Below are 22939 nucleotides of genomic sequence, written 5' to 3'. Positions count from 1 at the left end.
GAAATTTTGCCAGTTTTAAATGATAAATTAGAATTAAATGAAAGCTCACCACTCCTCAACATCCTTTATATTCTTTAATCACCCTGTGCAGAGCACTCTTGGGCCAAACGAGGGAAAAAGTACCTACATGTGAGCAAAAACTTGTATCAAAGGAAAAGCACTGCTCATGGTCTTGAAGTTATGCAACTACTGCATTAGTCTCAACAGCACTGCAGGATTATCTCCTGGGGAATATTTTCTCTTTAAGGCAAATAGCCAGCTAAATTACTTGGGTTAATATCCAAGCAGTCACCTTTCACTGCACGTTTCTTTTGAAGGATCTGAAAAGCTACAGTACTATCCTACATGGAAATAATGTCAACCTAACTGTTGCTTTTGCTTAAGCATTATAGGCAAGTTGCCAAGCAGAGGGTTTTGTTAATTGCCATTGAAAATAAAAACAAACCTCATCAATTCTGAAATGAAGGAAAAAACCCAAACACCTAAAAGAGGACTTTTTCCCCCACCCCCAATCTTCCAAGGGGGAAAAAAAAAGAGAACTAAATTAAAAACAGACCATTCAAGTCAGGTCATCATGACACAAAGCAGTACAAACCAATAAATCCAGCAATGCTGACAGTCCAGCCTGGCAGTATGCACACAGGATTTTGAGCCATGGAAAGATGGGAGGGCTTTGGACATTGCCTCTGTGGCTGCACGCTGACTTATTTGCAGGAAAGAGAGGTCAGAGTGCCACAAATGGCATGTCAGGCAAGAGACATATATTTGGAGTGGCACTGCTGCATGGATGTAGTCCAGCCTCATCCTCTCCTGCTTTGGGGATAAATTAACCTTGAGTGTGTGCAGGTAGGAGAGCATAGGGAAGGAAGGGCCCCTACAGATATTGCTGTTCATGCTACCTGTATGTCAGGCAACTGAAATGAATCTTGGGGTTTAGATAGGAACCCAGGACAGCAACTGATGCTCCCAATGAAAGGAGAGGCATAATCTGTACTTCACAGGGAAAGGGGGGAAAAAAGTAAAAAAGGTAAGGTACTAATGAAGCACTGACCTGTCAGAAAACACAAACTGAACTCTCAGCTTGTCTAGATGTAACACAAGGAAACGTGATTGCAGTGCATCCCCAGCTTCTCAGACTGCATTTCCCTCTGTCACACACTAGCTGTTAACAAATACACATTCTCCCTTCCCTAAAGGCTCATCAAAAGTGTTGATCCAACGAAGCCCTGTAAAAACATGAGCCAAGTGTTTAATCTTTTGTGTTGATTCAAGCAGAGCAGGTACAACTGCGGAGCAACTTGGTGTGAAAGAGCAGGACGGCTCCCCAGGGCTGAAGGTCTCCCCTTGTCTGCACTGCATTGTCACAGCTCTCCCAACACAGCTAGGCAGCCACATCCAGGCACTTAAGCTCTAAAACATTCTTTAAAAATTAGAAATGAGATGTCTCTACCAGACTGACTAAGGACAGCAGAGCTCAAAGCAAACAGCAGACTTTATGGGTTGGCTGGTTTGCTTCACTGAAGTACTCGCAGAAGGCAATGCTAATGGCCTTGGGTCAAAAACACCTAAACTGTACAGAAAGGGAGAGGTTTAGCCTCAGGCATAGCTCACATTATTCAGTGTAAAATGAAGAACTGTTCATGACAGCTCAGTCAAAAAGTCATGTCTGAAATCCACAGAATTGCAAGCTTTCTCGTAAGGACAACAGACCTCCTATCCTTCAAGTCAAACAGGCACATCATAGATGTCAGAAAGCAAGAAGGCCTGTCTGCCAAAACCTCCCACTTCCAGCGTGCAAAATGCACCATAAGAAGCTCCAATGTTGTTGTGCTTTGTTCAGTGTATTGAGAAGGACTACAAGATGTTTTCTTTAGACCTATTTGTAAAGTTCAGATAAAAAACCCCCAACCCTAACTTAAACAAAGAAACAAAAAAATTAATCTGTAAACAAATATTAATGCAAAGAAATTCAGACAGCAAGAAAGCCTTGTTGTCTCTACAAAAACTCAAAGAGAAAAGCTACCTTGCTGGTGGCTTTCTGGACAGTGCCACAGTGTTGAAAGGTCACAGTCCACGTGGTTTCTATAGGCCAGGAAGCAATCAAGCATTTTGATCAGTACTGGTTCACCCTGTTGGCATAATCCAGGTGGTGTCAAAGTGGAGACCAAAGGGAATTTTATCATCTGGTGCCAAAGCTGGAAGTTCTCCACTTAAACCAGTCCCTTTGAACTTCAGTCACGTTATGAACACAAGACTGCCAAATTCACAGAGCAGTCACACTCAGCCAAAGTTTTCCTGTCTTCTGTAGTGCATTTATCATGAGCATGAACTTCTGGGATGGTTTTTCTTTAAGAAATGCAATTTGAAAATGGTTCTAAACTTCTGCTCTCTAGCCTCAAAAGATGGCTTGCCTTCTGCTTTGATTATGCCTCTGAGAAGAACAGAGAGCATTTCAGCCTAATCTGCCGTATTTATGGGACACGGTGACATGGCAGCTACTAACAAATTTCAGGGATTGAGCAAAAAAGGCAGATGGAGGCTGATTACAGCATTCCTAAGACATTGCCTGCTCTGTTTTCCAATTTCAGAATTAGATTTCAGGCTTTTCAGTGTGGGAACTTCCTATTAACATTTCAATCTAAACAGTAACATAGACATTCTGTTTATTCAATGGTAAATCATATGGCAATGATTAAGTCCCCCAAAAAATGCACTGAAGTGGAATGGTTGAAATGGACTTTTTTCACTAAGCTCCACAACTACTGAATGCAAATACAAAGAAAAACAAAGAAAACAAAACTTCAGTAGGTAGAAACACAGAATTTGGTGTTATTTATTAAAACGTGATTGCTTTAAGGATCACAGCTGAAAGTCAGACTGTATTGAACATGAAAGAAATTGTCTCTGGGCAGTTAGAAATTACAAACCAAAGCAACTAACACCAAGTTCCAGGGCCACAGCTTTCCTCCAACTCTAATGAGTTTTGTGTTACTATGATGTGGAAATCTCAAAAGATGTTTTTATCCCCATTTGTAATGCAGCTTCTTGTTGGTTTGCTTTAGGAAATGGTAACTAGTTACCTTTAGAGCTACCTTTTCCCAAGAGTCAGGACCTAATTTTTATGAACAAGTGACTTTTCATGAGGGGCACCCTGATTTAATCAGGGAGGCTGAAGTTATGTCCTATGGGCATTTGTGCACATGACAAGGATATGTCTATACAAACCAAGCTACACACCATCAACAGCGTGCTATCATGTGATGGATGCATGCAACATGTAATGGATGCAGAAAGAGACCATTTGCTATGTTGTTAGAGAACCTGAGTATCATCTTTAGTGACTGTCAGAATCTGTTGTGGTTTAATACATTCTTCTCAGGCTTTATCCAGTTCTCTGTGGTTTAAATACATCAACAATTTACTGCCTTAAATGCACGAGCTGCTTCCTATCCGTATCAAATGAACAAACAGCACCACATTAAAATCTTTCAGTCTTCTTGGATGTGTAAGGCTAATTTAGTCCAATTCCCCTTTTATAGTTACCCCAACCATAATGGCATGCCTTTGAAGCACAAAATATGTAGCTCCACTAAATAGTATTGAAATGAGCCTGATGGGTATCAAAATGTTTGCAGTCAGATTTTCCATCTCTTTCTGCAGTTAGTCTCACTGTAATTTGATGTTAATGGCTTCTTGAGTATTCAGCATTGGAATTCAAAACCTTCAGGTTATTAAGAGCTGTAGTCAATGAAAACATCTCTATTTAAAGCTTTTGAAACACAGAACTTTCAAGCTGACTGATTTGAGATAGCTAAGTGATTCAGCTTTAATAACTGCTGAACTTTTAAGGAAAACGATGACAACCAAAGCTGCGTGGCTCTGCACACACATTGCTGCTGGGGTAATGTACAGACATTTTCCTAAGCTTTCCCACTTTTGAAGGAGAGCTGCACTGAAGGCTGCAGAGAGCAGTAGGCTCAACTCAGATTTTCAATGCAGTATGAGCACAGACACAAATATGAACACGTATTTAGTGGCTAGCACTTCTGTTACTCATGAGGGCATTGCAGTGACATCTACTTAATTCTAGACAGCTGACTTGGAAAGGATATCTCTGTGAGGCAGATGAGTTCATAAAAAGCAAAATATCCATGAGAAAATGTGGGCAATATGTATTTTACTTCCTCAAAATCTTGTGTTACACACATGCCCACAAGTATCCATGCACACAATGGACTGAAGTAAAAAGTTGACACCATGTCAGAGCAGAAATTCGGAGCATGTGTGACGTAAGGAAAAAAACTGTGCAAGTTCTTAGCAATCTGAAAACTATTCATTGTCATTCTTTAAGCATACCTAAAAAGCAGCCTAGCTGAGTTTCCAAAACATTTCTCATGACTATTGTGATTTTTTTGCAGTTAAGGAATCAGGAACTCACAATATGTACACCAAGCTTACAGGGCTTGTGTATGTTACAAATATAAAGCAGTAGGCAAGGTAAGTATGACAAATATACTGAAGTCTTGACATTGCAAAATCTTGACCAAAATAAACAAACAAAATATGACCCAGAAATCATCTCTATGATAAGAGAAAAAACATTTCACTTTTTGTGAAAGAGAAGAGGCTTCACCATTCCTGCCAGAATCTTGGGTAGCTGGGCAGCAATCACCTCGGACATCATCTCGGGGAATTCGACACTCAGTGCACGGGACTGGAGAAATGTGTTCAGACAGAAGAGATGGAGCTGTTTCACTAGCTGGATTTAATAGAATACAAACATGATAAATCAGGCTAAGAGTAATGCAGCCAGGAAAACATGCTGTCAATCACTTAATTCATACATCCACCAGCTGTCATTCCTTGAATCAATAATGAGAGTGTTTGTCATTCCCTATTAAAATATCCTCCCACTGCAAAAATCCTAAACACAGCTAAATAGCATGGCCACATAAAAGCAGTGCCTCATTAATATCAGAAACTAGCATCATCCTCACTCATGACATGCACCATGAACAATGGCAATGACTAAACAAGTATTCAATCTTTCATTTTATCCTGATGTTCAACGTGTCTCCATGTCTTTTTATGTGTATGCCACTTCAACTGAGATACAGGGAAAGGGTTAGGACTGGCAGCCCCCACTGATGACTGCAGTCTGACCACCAGTAAATACTTAAAATCAAGCTCCATATCCTTCCTTCAGAATTTTCTCTTGTCTACCTTCACTTGTAAGGATGCTTTTAATACCTGTCCCATTCTCCTTTTGCTGGTATCTGAGGTGATGTAATAGCTAAATGGTGACTGTGATGTTTGTGGATAATGGAAATGGTTAAGGAGGTTTCTCTTCTGGATCAAAAGATTCCAGACCACCTGGTGAACCTCATAACTATCAATGTAGTTACCTCTCTTGACTAATCTAAAAGGTCTCTTCAAGGTTCAAAATTGTGTTTTTTTTTCTTTGGGGGTGTTTTTGTCTTGGCTTTGGGGCTTTTTTTTTTGGGGGGGGGAGGGTTTGTTCATTTGTTTGTTTCATTTTGTTTTGTTTTTCTCTCATCAGAAGGAGGAATTAGTAACAATGAGAGTTTTTAATTCCCAAATAACTAATCTAAAATGCAGATTTGCCAAGTGCAGAACAATACAATTATGCAAAGACTCCATCCTTCCCTGAACTCCCTGTGAGCTCCTGACAATCAGCACTTAACTCAAAAGACTGTTCCTGAATTGAGGATCTTCGAGGTCTTGTCCAACCCTAATGATTCTATGATTCCCTGATTCTAAACTACATCAGTGCCACTCCCTCAGCACTTGCTCAACCATTAAGCTACTTCTGCTTTCTGTCTCTGTTGCAGAGATACAGCAGCCACTACAAAATAATATTTACATGGGCAAAGGTTTATACAAAATGCCCACCCTCATTTTCAGTGGATGTTTAGATGATAGGATACAAGCAGGAGTCCATGGGTTAGTTGTTCAGGTGGTGTTGGATTGGTTGATGGGTTGGACGCGATGATCTTGAAGGTCTCCTCCAACCTGGTTTATTCTATGTATTCATCTGTGTCTTTTAAGACACATGAATCTCTGTGACATCATCACTAGAGTTTTCACAGATGACTCAGTTCCCAAATACAGACAGATTATGAAAAAATGGCATAGAATACCCACAGAAAGGTAGTTGAATTACAGCTGCAAAACCAATCTTGGTTCTTTTTCCCTAATTCTTAGTAGCCTGATTTTGCCAACTGAGTTGCCTATTCTTTGTATTATTTAAATGCTTTTCTGAACACAAATACACAGGCACACAAATACACAGGCAGACAAATACATGCAATCCCCTACCCAAAACTACTACTCTACCAGTTATCTTATAGCAATACTGAAACACTGTGGTGGTTTTAGGCTGTGCCTTTATAATTTAGTTACTGTTGAGGGGGGAAACTTCAACCCACCACAAACAAACTGGTAGCACTCAAATGCATGTTTGTGAAATGCTTGAGTCTGGTATCCAACATACACTGATGGCAAATGTTTAACTCTCTATTCACACAAATATACACACTAAAGGGAAAATGGAGAGGGGTTTTCTTTTGTTCTTTGGAGATGACGTTCTTTTGTTCTCCTGGGCACTTTCCATAGAATTACTTTTACAGAAACACAAGTTCCTTCTTACCTAAAAAGCAAAACCACAGTAACAAGTAAACTTACATCATGCATGGAATCCATCAGCTTTGTCAGTTGATAGAAACGTTGCGAGTTGGCCACGACGCCTTTCTGGCGCAAACCGATGGCCTTCACCAGCTCTCTAATGTAACTCGTTCTCATCTCATCAAATTGGCTTTGACTTCTAAGACCTTCCAAAGGAACTAAAAAGAAAGGAGTATGTTAGTATTTCATGCTGTGCAGTACAATTCATTAGCATATCACAGAATCATAGAATCAATAAGGTTGGAAAAGACCTCAAAGGTCATCAAGTCCAAGCTGTCACCCAACACCTCCTGACTAACTAAACCATGGCTTTAAGTGCCACGTCCAATCCCCTCTTGAACACCACCAGGGACAGGCACTCCGCCACCTCCCTGGGCAGCACATTCCAACAGCTAACAACTCTCTCTGTGAAGACCTTTCTCCTCACCTGGAGCCTAAACTTCCCCTGGCACATCTTGAGACTGTGTCCTCTCGTTCTGGCACTGGTTGCCTGGGAGAAGAGACCCACCCCCTCCTGGCTGCAACCACCCTTCAGGTAGTTGTGGACAGCAATACACAAGTTTTACAGTTTATGTTGTTAAAGGCAACTGAGAAATGATAAAAGAAACAACAACAACAAAATAACAACCTGGTCTGGCAATCAAATCTAAATCCTTGCTTCTCTATAATAATCACACATAAAAGCACAGTCATACTCCAAACAGTGTTTTTGAAAGAGCTGTTAAATGTCTTCTTTCCTTTCTCTCTTGCCAGTGATATTTCACAGTGTCACAGTTAACATTGCATATTCTGACAGCAAGCATAAGGGGAAGGAGTCACTCTACCAAATATTAGGCATTTTACAGTATAGACATCTCCATCTGGGCTAGTTGCCACAGCTTGCTGCTTCAGGGGGAAGAATCAGGGAAGTCTTGGGTACAAGGCATATTCATTGTTTCAGAAGTACCCTTAGAAATAAATTAATTATGCTGTAGAGAAACTTACTTATCCCATAGACTCTAAAATAATATCATGGGAACTAGTTCACATAGTTAAATAAGCCACTGGGTAGGGTAGCTATATAGGTATTTAGTACATCTTCAATCTGGTATAAGACCATGACTAACACTAGGCCACAACAGATTTCATTTCAGCCTTTCCCCCCCCACCCCAGATTGCAGCTTGGCTCATAATATCCTATTAAAAATAGCAAGTTTGCTTTAAACACCAAGTGTCTAAGCACTGAGCTGGGCTCTGGAAGTCAGGGTCTGACTCCTAACTAAACCAGAATTCAAACATAACATAAAAATAGAAACTGACTGCTTCTACAGAAAGCAGGTTTATAACACCTTACTTAATGATAATCCATCTTCAGTGAATGCCATGGTAGCTTTCTTTTGGCAGGTGATGGAGATGAAATGCTAGGTGAGATGGCTTGACTCAGTATGGCCTCTCAAGGCCACACAGACAAAGGAGGTCTCTGAAAGTGTGTGTGTCACTACTACATCAAGAGTCTGAATGGAAGAGGAAAGTTCTGGTTTGTGGAAAATGCAATGTGCTTTGAAGTGCTACAGGCATGAATACTCACAGTGAGGAGAAGTAATGTCATGGAAAAAGACTTGCTTAACTTTCAAAGCCTAGGTGGTTCCAGGCATGTCTTAATCATAGATTTACAGACTTCCATGGTATCTTTTTCATGTGAGTGATATTCTGATGGACTTCAGAATTAGGTAGATGCTATTCTTGACTCCATTATGAATTAAGGTAAAGGATCTCTTCCAGGAATGAGTGACCTTTTCCCCTAGCATTCTGCTAAAGCTTGGTCACATTCCCATCCAATCACAAGAAGCTCCACTGAGCTATATATTTGAGTGAAGAATTACAAAGCCTTACATGAACAAATGCAATTTAAACACAGGTAGCTGAAATGTTCCTTCCCCCTGAACATGTTTAAAGACTCTGAATGCTTTATTCAGTGGCAAGAGCCCAGCCAAAATCTTTTGCAGAAGATTTTGCAGTTCCTCTATATCAAACATCTGCAAAGTGAGATGGAGCCCTATTTAGAGCTTATGAGGCACTGCTACAAGAGAGCATGTTACATGTGGTAAATAACAGCCTGTAAAATGGAAAGAATTGCAGGAAAGAAAAATCTTGGTCCTTTTGGCCAAGACTAATTTTGCTTTCAAGACAGATTTACAAGTGTCACAAGTGCAACAAAGAAAATGTCTAAGCCACAGCAAACTCAATGGAAAAATTGTAAAACTAAAAGTAATGTTGAAACTCAGGCTGGGAGGTGGATTCAGCATTAGAAATGCATTGAAACTGACATGTAGTTGTACTTAACTCAGACTTCTGTTTCATAAACATTGTGTAAAAAGTTAACACCAGTTAATCTAAATAATAAATCTGACAGAAGACAGCATAGCCTGGAGAAGAGGAGGCCCAGAGGAGACCTTATTGCTCTCTACAACGCCTGAAGGGAGGTTGTAGCCAGGTGGGGGTTGGTCTCTTCTCCCAGACAACCAGCACCAGAACAAGAGGACACACTCTCAAGCTGTGCCAGGGGAGGTTTAGGTTGGATGTTAGGAAGAAGTTCTTCCCAGAAAGAGTGATTGGCCATTGGAATGTGCTGCCCAGGGAGGTGGTGGATTCACCATCACTGGAGGTGTTTAGGAAGAGACTGGATGGTGCACTTGGTGCCATGATTTAGTTGATTGGATGATAGGTTGAACTCAATGATCTCAAAGGTCTTTTCCAACCTGGTTAAATCTATTCTATTCTATTCTATTCTATTCAAGACTAAGGTGTTCAAGAGAGGATTGGACATGGCACATGGCAGTCTTGGATGACTTGAGGTTGGACTTGAGGTCTTTTCCAACCTTGTTGATCCTATGATTCTAAAATTCAGACTTGATTTACTGTTAGTGTATGGAAGCGTGGAATGGCCAAACTTTCACATTTAAAGAGGATTAAGATGCATACCATGACTAAAATAAAAGTCTTAAACCCCGCTTTATCTTAACAATGAGGTTATATGGCTGTTGGAAAATACTTTTGTGTAGCTACATTTAAACAGTACCAAACATTTACTAAATGCCTCAGCAACAGTTAGGTGTGCTCTTTTTTATTGGGACACTAATGGGTAGTTGGAACATCATAGTGTATGTAAATTTCAGTGAAATTCAAAACTTCCCTCTAAAATTCCCTCTCAGAGTTCATTTATGACAAAAACATTTAAAATAGGAATATATTCTGATTACACCAAAGCAACTGGTGTTATATATTGCTTTAGCAGAGTTCATGGTGCTTTTGCTGTTATTTTAGTGATTTTTATTTCAAATGAGTTAAATTTAATCTTTACTGTTTGTGCTTTGCTGAGATCAATTCTCTTTTAAGCACAAGCTTATGCAAATACCAGCCAAACACAGCTGAAGAGGGAATACATTTTAGTTCCTTATCTTTTACTGAAATTTTGTACAGCAAACAAGCAGGTCATGCAGGATTTGCAAATCTCTCCTCTGCCTTCCCAAGTACAGAGAATACAGAATACAGAATTAACCAGGTTGGAAAAGACCTTCGAGATCATCAAGTCCAACCTATTCCCCAACACCATCTAATCAACTAAACCATGGCACCAAGTGCCTCATCCAAACTCTTCCTAAACACCTTCAGCAAAGGTGATTCCACCACCGCCCTGGGCAGCCCATTCCACTCTTTCTGGGCCAATCACTCTTTCTGGGAAGAACTTCTTCCTAACATCCAACCTAAACCTCCCCTGGCACAGCTTGAGACTGTGTCCTCTTGTTCTGGTACTGGTTGTCTGGGAGAAGAGACCAACCCCCACCTGGCTACAATCACCCTTCAGGTAGTTTTAGACAGCAATAAGGCCTCCTCTGAGCCTCCTCTTCTGCAGGCTAAGCAACCCCAGCTCCCTCAGCCTCTCCTCACAGGGCTGTGCTCCAAACCCCTCCCCAGCTTTGTTGCCCTTCTCTGGACACGTTCCAGCAGCTCAACATCTTTCCTAAACCGAGGGGCCCAGAACTGGACACAGGACTCAAGGTGTGGCCTAACCAGTGCTGAGCACAGGGGCAGAATGACCTCCCTGCTCCTGCTGGCCACACTATTCCTGATACAGGCCAGGATGCCATTGGCCTTCTTGGGTACCTGGGCACACTGCTGGCTCATGTTCAGCCAGCTGTCAATCAGTACCCCCAGGTCCCTTTCTGCCTGTGTGCAGAGAACCAAACTTCACCATTCTTTCTACTTCATTTTCAGAGGTGTTCATTCTCATTTCTAACAGCTCCAGTACCATTTTGAAACTTTCTGCTTGAGGATTCATAACTAATAATTACAGCCTCAACAGATGTGCACTTTAGTACTTTAGGAAAGATTTTGGAAGATAAGTTCAGAAACTCTGGATGCCATCCAGAGGGACTTGGACAGGCTTAAGAAGCGGGCCCAAGCCAACTTCATGAAGCTCAACAAGGCCAATTGCAAGAGCCTACATCTGGGTCAGGGCAATCCAGAGTACAAATGCAGGCTGGGCAAGAAGTGGCTTGAGAGCAGTCTCAATGAGAAGAACTTGGGGTTGTCAAGTTGACAAAAATATCAACATGAGCTGGCAATGTACATTTGCAGCCCAGGAGGCCAACTGTATTCTGGGCTGCATCAAAAGAATTGTGACCAGCAGGATGAGGGAGGTGATTCTGACCTTCTACCCTGTTCTTGTTAGACTCCACCTAGAGTACCATATGCAGTGTTAAGAGGGACATGGAGCTGCTGGAGCAGGTCCAGAGGAAAGCCACAAAGATAATCAGAGGACTGGAGCACATGCCCTGTGGGGACAGCCTATGAGATTTGGGGCTGTTCAGCCTGGAGCAAAGAAGGCTTCAGGGAGGCATTATAGCACCCTTCCAGTACCTGAAAAGGAGCCTACAAGAAAGCCAGGAAAGGACTTTTTAAAAGGGCTGGTAGTGATAGGATGAGTGGGAATGGACTGAAGCTTGAAGAGGGTAGATTTAGACTGGAAATTATGAAGAAATTCTTTCAATTGAGGCTGGTGAGACATTGGAACAGGTTGCCAAGGAACAGGTTGCCATGGGAGGTCATGAATGCCCCCCTCCCTGGACTTGTTTGAGGTCAGGCTGGATGAGGCCTTGAGCAACCTGGTCATGTCCCTGTGCATGGCAGGGAGGTTAGAACCAGATGATCTTTAAGGTCCCTTCCAACCTAAACCATTCTATGGTTTTATAACTACCACATTTCTCATTTGAAGTGTAATGAGGCTATATACTGTATTCTTTAAAAGATGTGTAAGATTAAAAGTGATCACAGATTCTGTCCCAGAGAAACAAACCAGGGAAGAAAAACATTTCCTCTTGTTTATATCTGTGTTGAACTTGACCTATTTATATCTACAAGAAGTTGAATAAATCTTAGGAGTTTACCATCTCCAATTTCCTAACTCTTTGACATAAGCATTCATTAAGTTGTTGGCCAAGATAAAGCCCTCAATTCTGACAATGCAGTCAATATTTTTTCATAGATTTCTAATGCTTCTAAGGGCTTTTGTTTTGTTTTGTATCTGTGCAGAATCATTCAGGATGAAGGCCTTCCAGGCAGAGATACTTCACAGTTGATTTGAAAATGTGCAATGCAGTATAGTGATATATCAAAAGGGATCCAACATTTCCCCAGTGTCTTTACACAGAATAAAGGCAACAATAAATCACAAGTTATTTCTTCCTTATAAACACTAGGGAAAAAAAGTGTATTTTTAGGTCTTGAAATACTAACATTCCTCCTAAAGAAGTTTCCACTTGTTAAGCCAGATAGCTCAGCAATTGTCAAGCTAAACAACATGCTTCAAAATTCTATTACTAGTGATGTATTACAAAGAAATAAAAGCACCTACTTGTGTTGAGAAGTAACAGTGCTTTCATACACAGGAACTCTTCTTGGCTAACTTGAAGTCGAACAAATTCCTGTGGGAGTTGCCACATGGACAGGCACAGGGAATAGAACGATGATTCCTTCATCCTCTGTCTTACACCCAGAAAAGGTATTAAAGAAAAAAGGATGCATTAAAAAAAAAACATGAAAATAAAGAAAAAGAACAGCTCTGAAATTGTTTGAAGAAAGTGCCTTGCTAGTAGTTTAATTTCCACATCACAGAAATTAACACAAGAGGTTATACACAAAACCAATCTTCTGACTTCTCTGTCCTTACACTGCTTTTTAAATTGCAGTGTGCTGTTAGTTTGGATGTGTAAGCTGTTACTGCTGCCCAGAGGAAAAAACTTTGGAGGCTATCAAATCCAGATTCTAAGCACCAGAAAAGAAAGGGGTTCATTAATTAAAAACACCCTCATGATCAATAGGAAGTACTTTTTCCCCCCCTTTTTCTTCAGGAGGTTGATAAGGTTTTTACAGTCTCTGTAAAAAGGATCTCAGGTAGTGATAGGACTAGGGGGAATGGAATGAAGCTGGAGGTGGGGAGATTCAGGCTGGATGTGAGGAGGAAGTTCTTCACCATGAAGAGTGGTGAAGCCCTGGAATGGGTTGTCCAGGGAGGTGGTTGAGGCCCCGTCCCTGGCAGTGTTCAAGGCCAGGCTGGATGAGGCTCTGGCCAGCTTGATCTAGTGTGGGGTGTCCCTGCCCATGGCAGGGGGGGTTGAAACTAGATGATCCTTGTGGTCCCTTCCAACCCTGACTGGTACTATGATACTATGACTTCAAAGCATAAACCTGAAAGTGGAAAGAAAATGCCTTCTTAGGCTTTGCAAAAGTGTCTGCATTAAAATCCTTTGCAAGTCTAACATACTGCTAACAGCAACTATATTATTTTGCAGCCTTTTATGGCATTAACAAAACTGCTTCAAATGTTACACTTAGATATATACAAAAATGTTTTAAAGTACACTTAGTCATTAACAGAGCCTTTTCTAAACTTCAGTGGAAGTAAACAGCACAAATCATGCAAGACAATACATAAAACTCTTCAGGTTTAATTTTCTCTTTGAGACTGTGGTATACTGTTTTATTGCATCTATTCATTGGGAAGGCAACAGCAGCATTACAAAGCTTGTAAACTAGACTGAGTTCATGGTGCAATAACCTAAAGATCCTGTAACTTGGGCTAATTTTACAAAGTGTTTTCCAATCCAGAAGAATTAGGTGCAACAAGGACAAGATTGCATTTTGCCAGTGACAAGATCACATTTTGCCCCCATCCCTGCCCCTTGTGACGTTTAGATCAGCATTCCAACCTGACTGCAGATAGTACCCTCAACAATGAAAACAAAGATATTTTCCATGAATAGAAAACTTTACTCAATGAATTGCTTTTTGTTTCTTTTAAGTGTTATTGTTATCTTAAATTGAAACTCTTTCAGCTTTGTTTAACATCTGATAGCTTGTAGCAGCTTTTAAATGACGTAAACATAGACATTTGACCTGTTAGGTCTGAACAGACTGTTTACTTCTGTATCTACTTTAAATCTCCCTTTCTATTCCTTTCTGGTAGTCTCTAGTCCTAATTATTTTCTATGAAGACTACAGCAGCTTTCAGTATGTGTGTAAATCACAGAATCATAGAATGGCTTAGGTTGGAAGGGACCTTAGATATCATCCAGTCCAACCTCTGAGGCAGGGATGCCTCAGACACTGCAAAGTGTAAATATCAGTAAATCATAGAATCATAGAACTGTTAGGGTTGGAAGGCACCTCAAGGATCATCTAGTTCCAACCCCACTGCCATGGGCAGGGACACCTCACACTACATCAGGTTGCCCAAAGCCACATCCAGCCTGGCCTTAAAGACCTCCAGGGATGGGGCTTCTACCACCTCCCTGGGCAACCTGTTCCAGTGTCTCACCACCCTCACGGTGAAGAACTTCTTCCTAACATCCAATCTGAATCTACCCATTTTTTTTCCATTCCCCCTAGTCCTATCACTACCTGACACCCTAAAAAGTGCCTCCCCAGATTTCTTGTAGGTCCCCTTAAGATACTGGAAGGCCACAACAAGGTCTCCATGGAGCCTTCTCTTCTCCAGACTGAATAGCCCCAGTTCTCAGTCTGTCCTCATGGGAGAGGTGCTCCAGCCCTCTAATCATCCTTGTGGCCCTCCTCTAGACATGTTCCAGCATGTCCAGATCCTTCCTGTAATAGGGGCTCCAGAACTGGATGCAGTACTCTAGGTGAAGTCTCCCCAGAGCAGAGCAGAGGGGAAGAATCACCTCCCTTGACCTGCTTGCTTGCAGGATCAGTCACAAAATCTTTGTCAAACTAACTCCCCTGTGTTTCTTGGTCTGAAATTGATGCTATTGAACCAAGTCATTCCCAAGCAGCGCTACAACTCTGTTTGCTAAACAACAGATTGGCCGTGAAACAATCTTTGGCTTGTGGTTTCATGGTCATTTTGAAGCAATTCAGTTGTGTGTGGCCTCTGCAGAAGGAATTTCCATGATCCCTCTCCACCTCTAGGTGTGCATTTCTGTTGCTCTGCCATTAGTGCCTGTTCTCCCACACAGAGTCAGATCAGCAATCATCCTCCACCTGATAAGTAAGAGATTTTTATGGGGTGTTTCTCAAGCATGTAATTTTCTTATCTGTTTATGCAGCCAGATAGTGTTTGATCCATCTTAAGTGAAATCATGGGCATGCACAATCAGGGCAGGGAGGCAAAAGGAGTTAAATGTTTTGGCAGTGTTCATCAGTTTTGCTTACAGTCATAATGGAAGTACAATCCTAGATATCATCATAGACAAGGAAGATGCTTACATTTTATTGATCTAAAAGCTAATTTATTCAGTGTGCCAGTTACTTTGCATGTCTAACTCTTTGTAACATTTCTAATATGACTCTGATGAGGTGTTCTACAGCTAAGAGAATACCTCCTTCTAAATCTAGATGGTCTTGAGCTACGTAAGAAGTTGTCTATGAGGGGTTATAATCAAGGTTCCTAAATTTCAACTCTAATCCAGAGTCAAGTAATTAAAGTCTTCTTCACAAGGTGGCAGCAGTGGTACACACACGGGGCAACACTCCAAGACATGCCATTGCTGTCTAGAGCCATCTCAGAGTTTCTTCTGAATGTAACCATGAGACATATCACAGACTATGCTGGGACAGAATACAGCCAGAAGTTCTCTCAGTCTCATCCCTTCAAAGTATTTCAGTGTGTACAAAATAATTAATACACATGGGAGAGGAAAAAATTCATTACTCTGTAACCTCACCGTGATTTACTGTCCTCTGGAAATTAAAAGGTCAAGAGCTACCTGGCCTGCTCTAAAGAATATTTTCTGTAAAGAACTCCACTGGCAAGAACTTGAATGCTTGTGGATTTTAAACTCAGGTGCCTAGATCTTCTGCAAATCCATCTTTGAACCCTTAGACAGGTATGTGTTACAAGAAAAGCTGTTTCACTTCCCTTCATAGTAGCTCTTTCAGGATTATAAGAAAAAACAGCTAAGAAAAACATGTTCAGGAAAAATAAATATGGAGATAAAATTATGGTTTACTTTTCCTGGAAACCTCCCATGTACTATAACCAAAGTCTCTAAAATTACACCTTTGACTATACTAATTTGCAGAGATGAAGAACTACCAAAGACTGAAATTAAGAGTAGCTGAATTTACCAGCACTGAAGCAAAATACAAGGCAACAATCTCCTCATTTAAGCCAGAAAAGAGCAGTCTCACGTATTTTATCCTTGATATTAAAATTCTTTCTTGCAAAATTATTACCATTTTCTAACAATAAATGTCCTTTTCAAAACCAGTTCTGTAAGAAAGGTCTCAAAACTGAGGATTTAGACTATGCACAATGTGTATAAGCTACCCAAACAATAATGATCAAAGAAAATCCCACTTAGTTCCATTTATTAAAGATTAACTCATGCCTTATTCAGATTAATTCAGGTAAATCTTCTGACAGCCTAATTCTTTTATTTTTGCTTTCCTCTTAGAAAATTGAAACATTATTCAAACACCTAAACTTTAATAGGGTCAGAGGACCTTCCTCTGCTACTCATTCTGAAGCACAACAAGGAACCAACGAAATCTCGGCCACGACAAAGCCACGCTGACCCAAGTTCGGTTCAAAATGTCATTCACATTATGCAACAGCAGAGTCTACTTACTCATTTAGGATCAGATCTGGTGCAAAATACAACATCTGACCACTGACATGCTTGTATGATCTCCATCCCATTGCAAACACCATTAGACTCATCCAGGAATACTGGATGAGGGTTATCTGATCATCGATATGTAAATTCCGAAACCCTACAAATGAAAGGGAAAGTTAAGAGACTTTATTCAACACAGGCAGCTTGCAAGGACTTGGTGTTCTTAACAAAAGGTACAGCTGTAACACAGTAAATATCCACATATGTGTATTTTTCTTGCATTTCACTATAAAGAGAAGCATATTCAGTTGTGTGTTTCCCTTTGATGGTTTTCTCTCTTTGGTAACTTGAAGGATTGCTATGAATTATCAATCTAACAGCTTTCTGACACTGAATGTAGTGTCACATTCTTCACCACACCTTGAGCACTGGGTCCAGTTCTGGGCCCCTCAGTTTAAGAAGGACATCGAGACACTTGAACGTGTCCAGAGAAGGGCAACGAGGCTGGGGAGAGGCTTTGAGCACAGCCCTATGAGGAGAGGCTGAGGGAGCTGGGATTGTTTAGCCTGGAGAAGAGGAGGCTCAGGGGAGACCTCATTGCTCTCTACAACTACCTGAAAGGTGGTTGTAGGCAGGAAGGGGTTGGTCTCTTCTCTCTAGCAACCAGCACCAGAACAAGAGGACACAGTCTCAGGCTGTGCCAGGATAAGTTTTGGCCCAAGGTGAGGAGAAAGTTCTTCACTGAGGGTGATTTGCCATTGGAATGTGCTGCCCAGGGAGGTGGTGGAGTCACCATCCCTGGAGGTGTTCAAGAGGAGACTGGACGTGGCACTTGGTGCCATGGTTTAGTCATGAGGTCTGTGGTGACAGGTTGGCCTTGATGATCTTCGAGGTCTCTTCCAACCTTGGTGATACTGTGATACTGTGATTTCCTGGTCCTGTAACCTCCTTCCAGCTAGCTCTAGCATTCCTGCTATTTCAATGTACTGATTCAACTCATGAGGCCATCAGAAAACTGTAAAGGGTTAAAAAAAAAAGAAGGGTTGCTTTTTTCTCACTCACTGAGATGAATCAGTTCAATCAAGAGGTTTAGACAAGCACAAGCTGCAAGGGGGAAGGGCAGTGATAGGGACTCCCCTCTCATGTGGCAATGAAGTGCCAAACTGAGCTCACAGGAAACCATATTTTCCAGGCTTCCTGCTCAATATAGACATTTTTATATGCCCCAAGACTGGGCCCCTATGAGCATGTAGTACATGTACATACATAACAGGGACATTTCCTTTTTAGAATCCATAAATTCCTTTACTTCGGGTACTATGTATGACAAATTTTCTCTGTTGCTTTTATTTCAGTGAGAATAAAGAATATGCAGAAATGTAATTTTTATATATGTGTGTGTGTATACACATATATACACACACACATATATATGTATGTATGTGTGTGTGTGTGTATATATATATATGTGTGTGTATATATATATATGTGTGTGTGTATATATATATAGACACACACACACACACACTATGAGGGGCTGGGGTGAAAGACTAGCTCTAACAACCACACCCAGGAACTCTCTGGGCTTCTGCTTGGGTTTTTTGAGTGAATTGAAATATTTAGATGCCTTCCTTCAAAAGTGCCCTCCTATTAAAATGCATTTAATCTGATAAACCAGAAGCTTAATCATTTTAGAATCTGTTAAGCAGACAATTCTGTTTGCTTTTGATTGCTCACCTATGACACGTTTGCTTAACTAGAATTCACTAGATACAAGAAGTGCTATTACCTGGTAGCAATTTAGACCATTTGACTACACAAAGCAGTTGCCTCTCACAAAGGTGATTTAGACTGGTCAGCAATGAACTTGGTGTTTCGGGTTTTGTATTGTCATAACCAGCATAGACAACTTCTGGCTCAATGCCTCGTAAAACACTTATCATTGGGGGAACAAACTGTATTTCTTGATTTGGAGAAAAGGACAGCCTTTGGCTTAGGGACTGGCTTTCATCCTGGAGGGCTGCTGGCTGCTGCAGTGCAACATCTAAGGTCCTCACGACCTTAATTTTGTTAAACTTCTTAAACTTTCGACCTGCAAAAGAAAATTGTGGATCAGTTAAAAAGAATTAACCAGAAACATTCACATTTTTCAGTACTGCTGGATTATACTTTTAACCTACACAAAGTAACTACAACTGTCTTCAGGATACACTTTTTTCTTTTTTTTTCTTCTTTTCTTTTTTCTTTTCTTTTCTTTTCTTTTCTTTTCTTTTCTTTTCTTTTCTTTTCTTTTCTTTTCTTTTTTCTTTTCTTTCTTTTCTTTTTTCTTTTCTTTTCTCTTCTTTTCATTTTATTTTCATTTTCTTTTCTTTTTTCTTTTCTTTTCTCTTTTCTTTTCATTTTATTTTCATTTTCTTTTCTTTTTTCTTTTCTTTTCTCTTTTCTTTTCTTTTCATTTTATTTTCCTTTCTTTTCTTTTTTCTTTTCTCTTTTCTTTTCATTTTATTTTCATTTTATTTTCTTTTTTCTTTTCTCTTTTATTTTCATTTTATTTTCATTTTATTTTTTTTTCTTTTCTTTTTTCTTTTATTTTCATTTTATTTTCCTTTTCTTTTCTTTTTTCTTTTCTTCTCATTTTTTCTTTTTTCTTTTCTTTTTTCTTTTCTTCTCATTTTCTTTTTTTCTTTTCTTCTTTTTTTGTTTTTTTTTCTTTTCTTCTAATTTTCTTTTTTTCTTTTTATTTTCTTTTTTTTCTCTTTTCTTTTTTCTTTTCTTTTGTCTTTTTTCTTTTCTTCTCTTTTCTTTTCTCTTTTCATTTTTCTTTTCTTCTTTCTTTTATTTTCTTCTCATTTTCTTTTATTTTTTTCTTTTCTTCTCTATTTTTTCTTTGACTATTTATATAATTAAGAAATAACCATGGAAAATTCTTCAGAGTTGCTCCATATTCTCCTCCCTTCACTAAGAGATAAATGGCACCCACCCAGTAAAATTATTGCCATGAATTCTAGGTTACAGTAACCTCAGAAAGTGTTTTCTGGTTCAGTTCCCACTGTTGAATCAAATGCCGACAGCAGAGCCAGCTGGCTCTACAGATCAGTCTCTATTCAATGTTAATTAAGGATACAGTTTCTTTCTTCTCTTTACTACTCAGAAACAAAAATGATAGTTATCAATTACTACACACAGAAATTCCTTCCCTCCAGTTCCATAAGGACATTTCAGTTTGGTGGCTAAATGCTGTTAAGGTGGTATGTAATGTACTACTTTCTTTTTACCAGAAAGAAAACAGAAAATTCAGGAGATGAGTGAAATGCCAACAAATGACTCTGAAATCTTATGTCATCACTTAACAAAACCCTTCAGTTCCTAAAGAAGAAGTTATCTTTCTCATTATTTGCGAATCTGTAAATGGTTTAAAAGCTGCAGTAGTTTAAAGAGCATTAACTAAACAAAGAAATAAATAGCTGAAGTGTCTTCCTAAAATAAGCACAGATACTGCATCTGGTATGGCTATGGAAATGCAGAGCTTGAGGTAGAAACTCATCAATTTTTGTTTTTCATGGGAACAGTCTGACACAGAGAAATCAAACCTTCAGGGGCTCAAAGATAGTAGCTTTCAGGAACATACTGCCACATCACAACTTTCAAGAAGACAGATCCATGTAGAGGTGGCTGCATATTTCCTTTTAATTACAATGGAATGGAATGGAATGGAATGGAATAGAATAGAATAGAATAGAATAGAATTAACCAGGTTGGAAAAGATCTTGAGATCATCATCACCCAACACTATCTAATCAACTAAACCATGGCACCAAGCACCCCATCCAGTCTCTTCCTAAATCCCTCCAGTGATGGTGACTCCACCACCTCCCTGGGCAGCCCATTCCAATGGCCAGTCAAGCTTTCTATGAAGAACTTCTTCCTAACATCCAGCCTAAACCTCCCCTGGCACAACTTGAGACTGTGTCCTCTTGTTCTGGTGGTGGTGGCTTGGGAGAAGAGACCAACCCCCACCTGTCCACAACCTCTCTTCAGGTAGTTATAGACAGCAATAAGGTCTCCCCTGAGCCTCCTCTTCTCCAGGCTAAGCAACCCCAGCTCCCTCAGACTCCCCTCATAGGGCTTGTGTTCCAAACCCCTCCCCAGCTTTGTTGCCCTTCTCTGGACATGTTCCAGCAACTCAACATCTTAACTGATCCTTAACAGTGATGAAAAAGTTTGTTAGATCATTAGTTCTCCCAAACAAGTTTGGCTTAGTGAAAAAATGATTTAAAAATGCAATAAAGGTACTGATACTTATGTTCTGATTTAGATGTGTGGTACAGTAAGAGATACAGGATGGTGACAAAAAGGTAAATCAGTCATTAACAAAGAAAAATAAAGTTGACATGTTTCAACCTTAAAGAAAATAATAAAGGAGGAGAAGGTTGGGTTAGAAAAACCAGCACAAAAAATCAGATGGCTATTTTGACTTGTTGAGGTTTTGCATACTTTTAACAACAGGAGAAAAAGAGGTGAACCAAATTTCACCAGATGAGAAGAAAGTCCAGGCCTATCAAACTGCTGAGCCACTGAGAAACTGCATTATAAAAGCTGCAGTTTGCTACTGCCATTATAAAATAGCAGCATGCAAAAATTGCTCTAAAGTACAGGAGGTGAAAGCCTCTGAAAACTTGATACTTTTACTTACAAGTCAAAGATTAGACAAGGGAACTTAGCACACCCCTAAGGAAGAGGAGGACAAAGACTTCTCTGTCTCTTGCTGCCCTCTTTTTATTTTAGTTACAAGTAGTGCTGTGCTGTTAGATTGCAACCTCCACCAAAAAGGTGGGGAGTGCAGGGAAGAGTAGGGAAGTGCACCTGAACTTCAGCACATTCTCTGAATCCAATCTCAACTGTTTATGCAAGGAATGGAGAGATGCTAGAATCGTTAGACTCATCCTCCTTGAGAAGTCAGAGCCTTCCAAACTACACACCAAACCAGAAAAGTTTGACTAAAAATGGCTTTTCTTAGGGTGATGTCTATTCCATTTTCTTCATAGGAAGTTTTATGAAAATCCAATGTCTCCATTTGGGGAGAACTAGGATGTACACTCCAGAGAATTAAATTGACCTTTTGAAAACATTCATTACTACATAGGTAGTATAACTTCAAGCAAGATTAATGCATCAAACATGGGATGATTTTTTTATGTCATTTCCAAATCCTTTATATAGAACAAATTCTATTACTTAAATTAGTTATTCTTGAGATACACTCTCATACCTGGAGACAGAAATCAATCCTTTTTCTTTGTGAACCTGACAGGACTGAAGAGACAAACAATCTAAGATGCCAACATCTGCTTTGAGAAAAAAACCCCCACAAGTTTCATGTTCAAGTTGTGTGCATTTCACACACAAAAATGGGGGGAAAAAAACAACCACAAGTTTAAATTGAAACCGTTTTAAATAATTAAAACTTTTAGGGTGTTTTTTTTGGGGGGGTGTTAATAATTAAAACCTAAAGGGAGCATACTAAACAATGTTTCAAGAAACCCTTCAGTGACAATACTAATATGGGTGATGGGCTCTTCAGTAACACTTGTCAATGGGAGAAGCCTGGGGTCAAACCTCACTAAATTGAGGGCATTTTAGAATCATAGAAGAGAATAGAATCATAGAATCAATAAGGTTGGAAGAGACCTCAAAGATCACCAAGTCCAACCTTTCACCCAAGACCTCATGTCTACTAAACCATGGCACCAAGTGCCATATCCAGTCCCCTCTTGAACACCTAAGTATTCAGGTCCACCACAGTTGGACTCATCATTAGCACTCAGATAATTAATCACTAACCACTGGAAAACTTGGCAGAATAACTCCATCTTTGCAGCATGATTTTGCTGACTGTCTCTTGAGCAAGATACATAGAATACATACATAGAATACACCAGGTTGGAAGAGACCTTCAAGATCATCGTGTCCAACCCATCAACCAATCCAACACCACCTAAACAACTAACCCACGGCACCCAGCACCCCATCAAGTCTCCTCCTGAAAACCTCCAATGATGGCAACTCCACCACCTCCCCAGGCAGCCCATTCCAATGGGCAATCACTCTTTCTGTATAGA

The 22939-nt window shown here is 40.1% G+C and overlaps 1 protein-coding gene across 1 annotated transcript in view; it reads right to left on the bottom strand.

The window, feature by feature from the left end:
- Nucleotides 1–4603: 4603 nt before the first annotated feature.
- Nucleotides 4604–22939, bottom strand: part of PGR (progesterone receptor) — a 42348-nt gene continuing 24012 nt past the window's right edge. The window contains exons 4-8 of the mRNA XM_054164630.1: nt 18610–18912; nt 16833–16977; nt 12599–12729; nt 6706–6863; nt 4604–4759 (exon numbers count right to left, since the gene is read on the bottom strand). Coding sequence (XP_054020605.1) covers nt 4604–4759; nt 6706–6863; nt 12599–12729; nt 16833–16977; nt 18610–18912 — 893 coding nt within the window. The remainder of the gene's footprint in view (nt 4760–6705; nt 6864–12598; nt 12730–16832; nt 16978–18609; nt 18913–22939) is intronic.

Source organism: Dryobates pubescens, chromosome 10 (genome assembly GCF_014839835.1).
Source record: "Dryobates pubescens isolate bDryPub1 chromosome 10, bDryPub1.pri, whole genome shotgun sequence".
Classification (NCBI taxonomy): domain Eukaryota; kingdom Metazoa; phylum Chordata; class Aves; order Piciformes; family Picidae; genus Dryobates; species Dryobates pubescens.
Note: the sequence above shows the minus strand (reverse complement) of the source record. Positions and strands in the feature narration are given on the sequence as shown.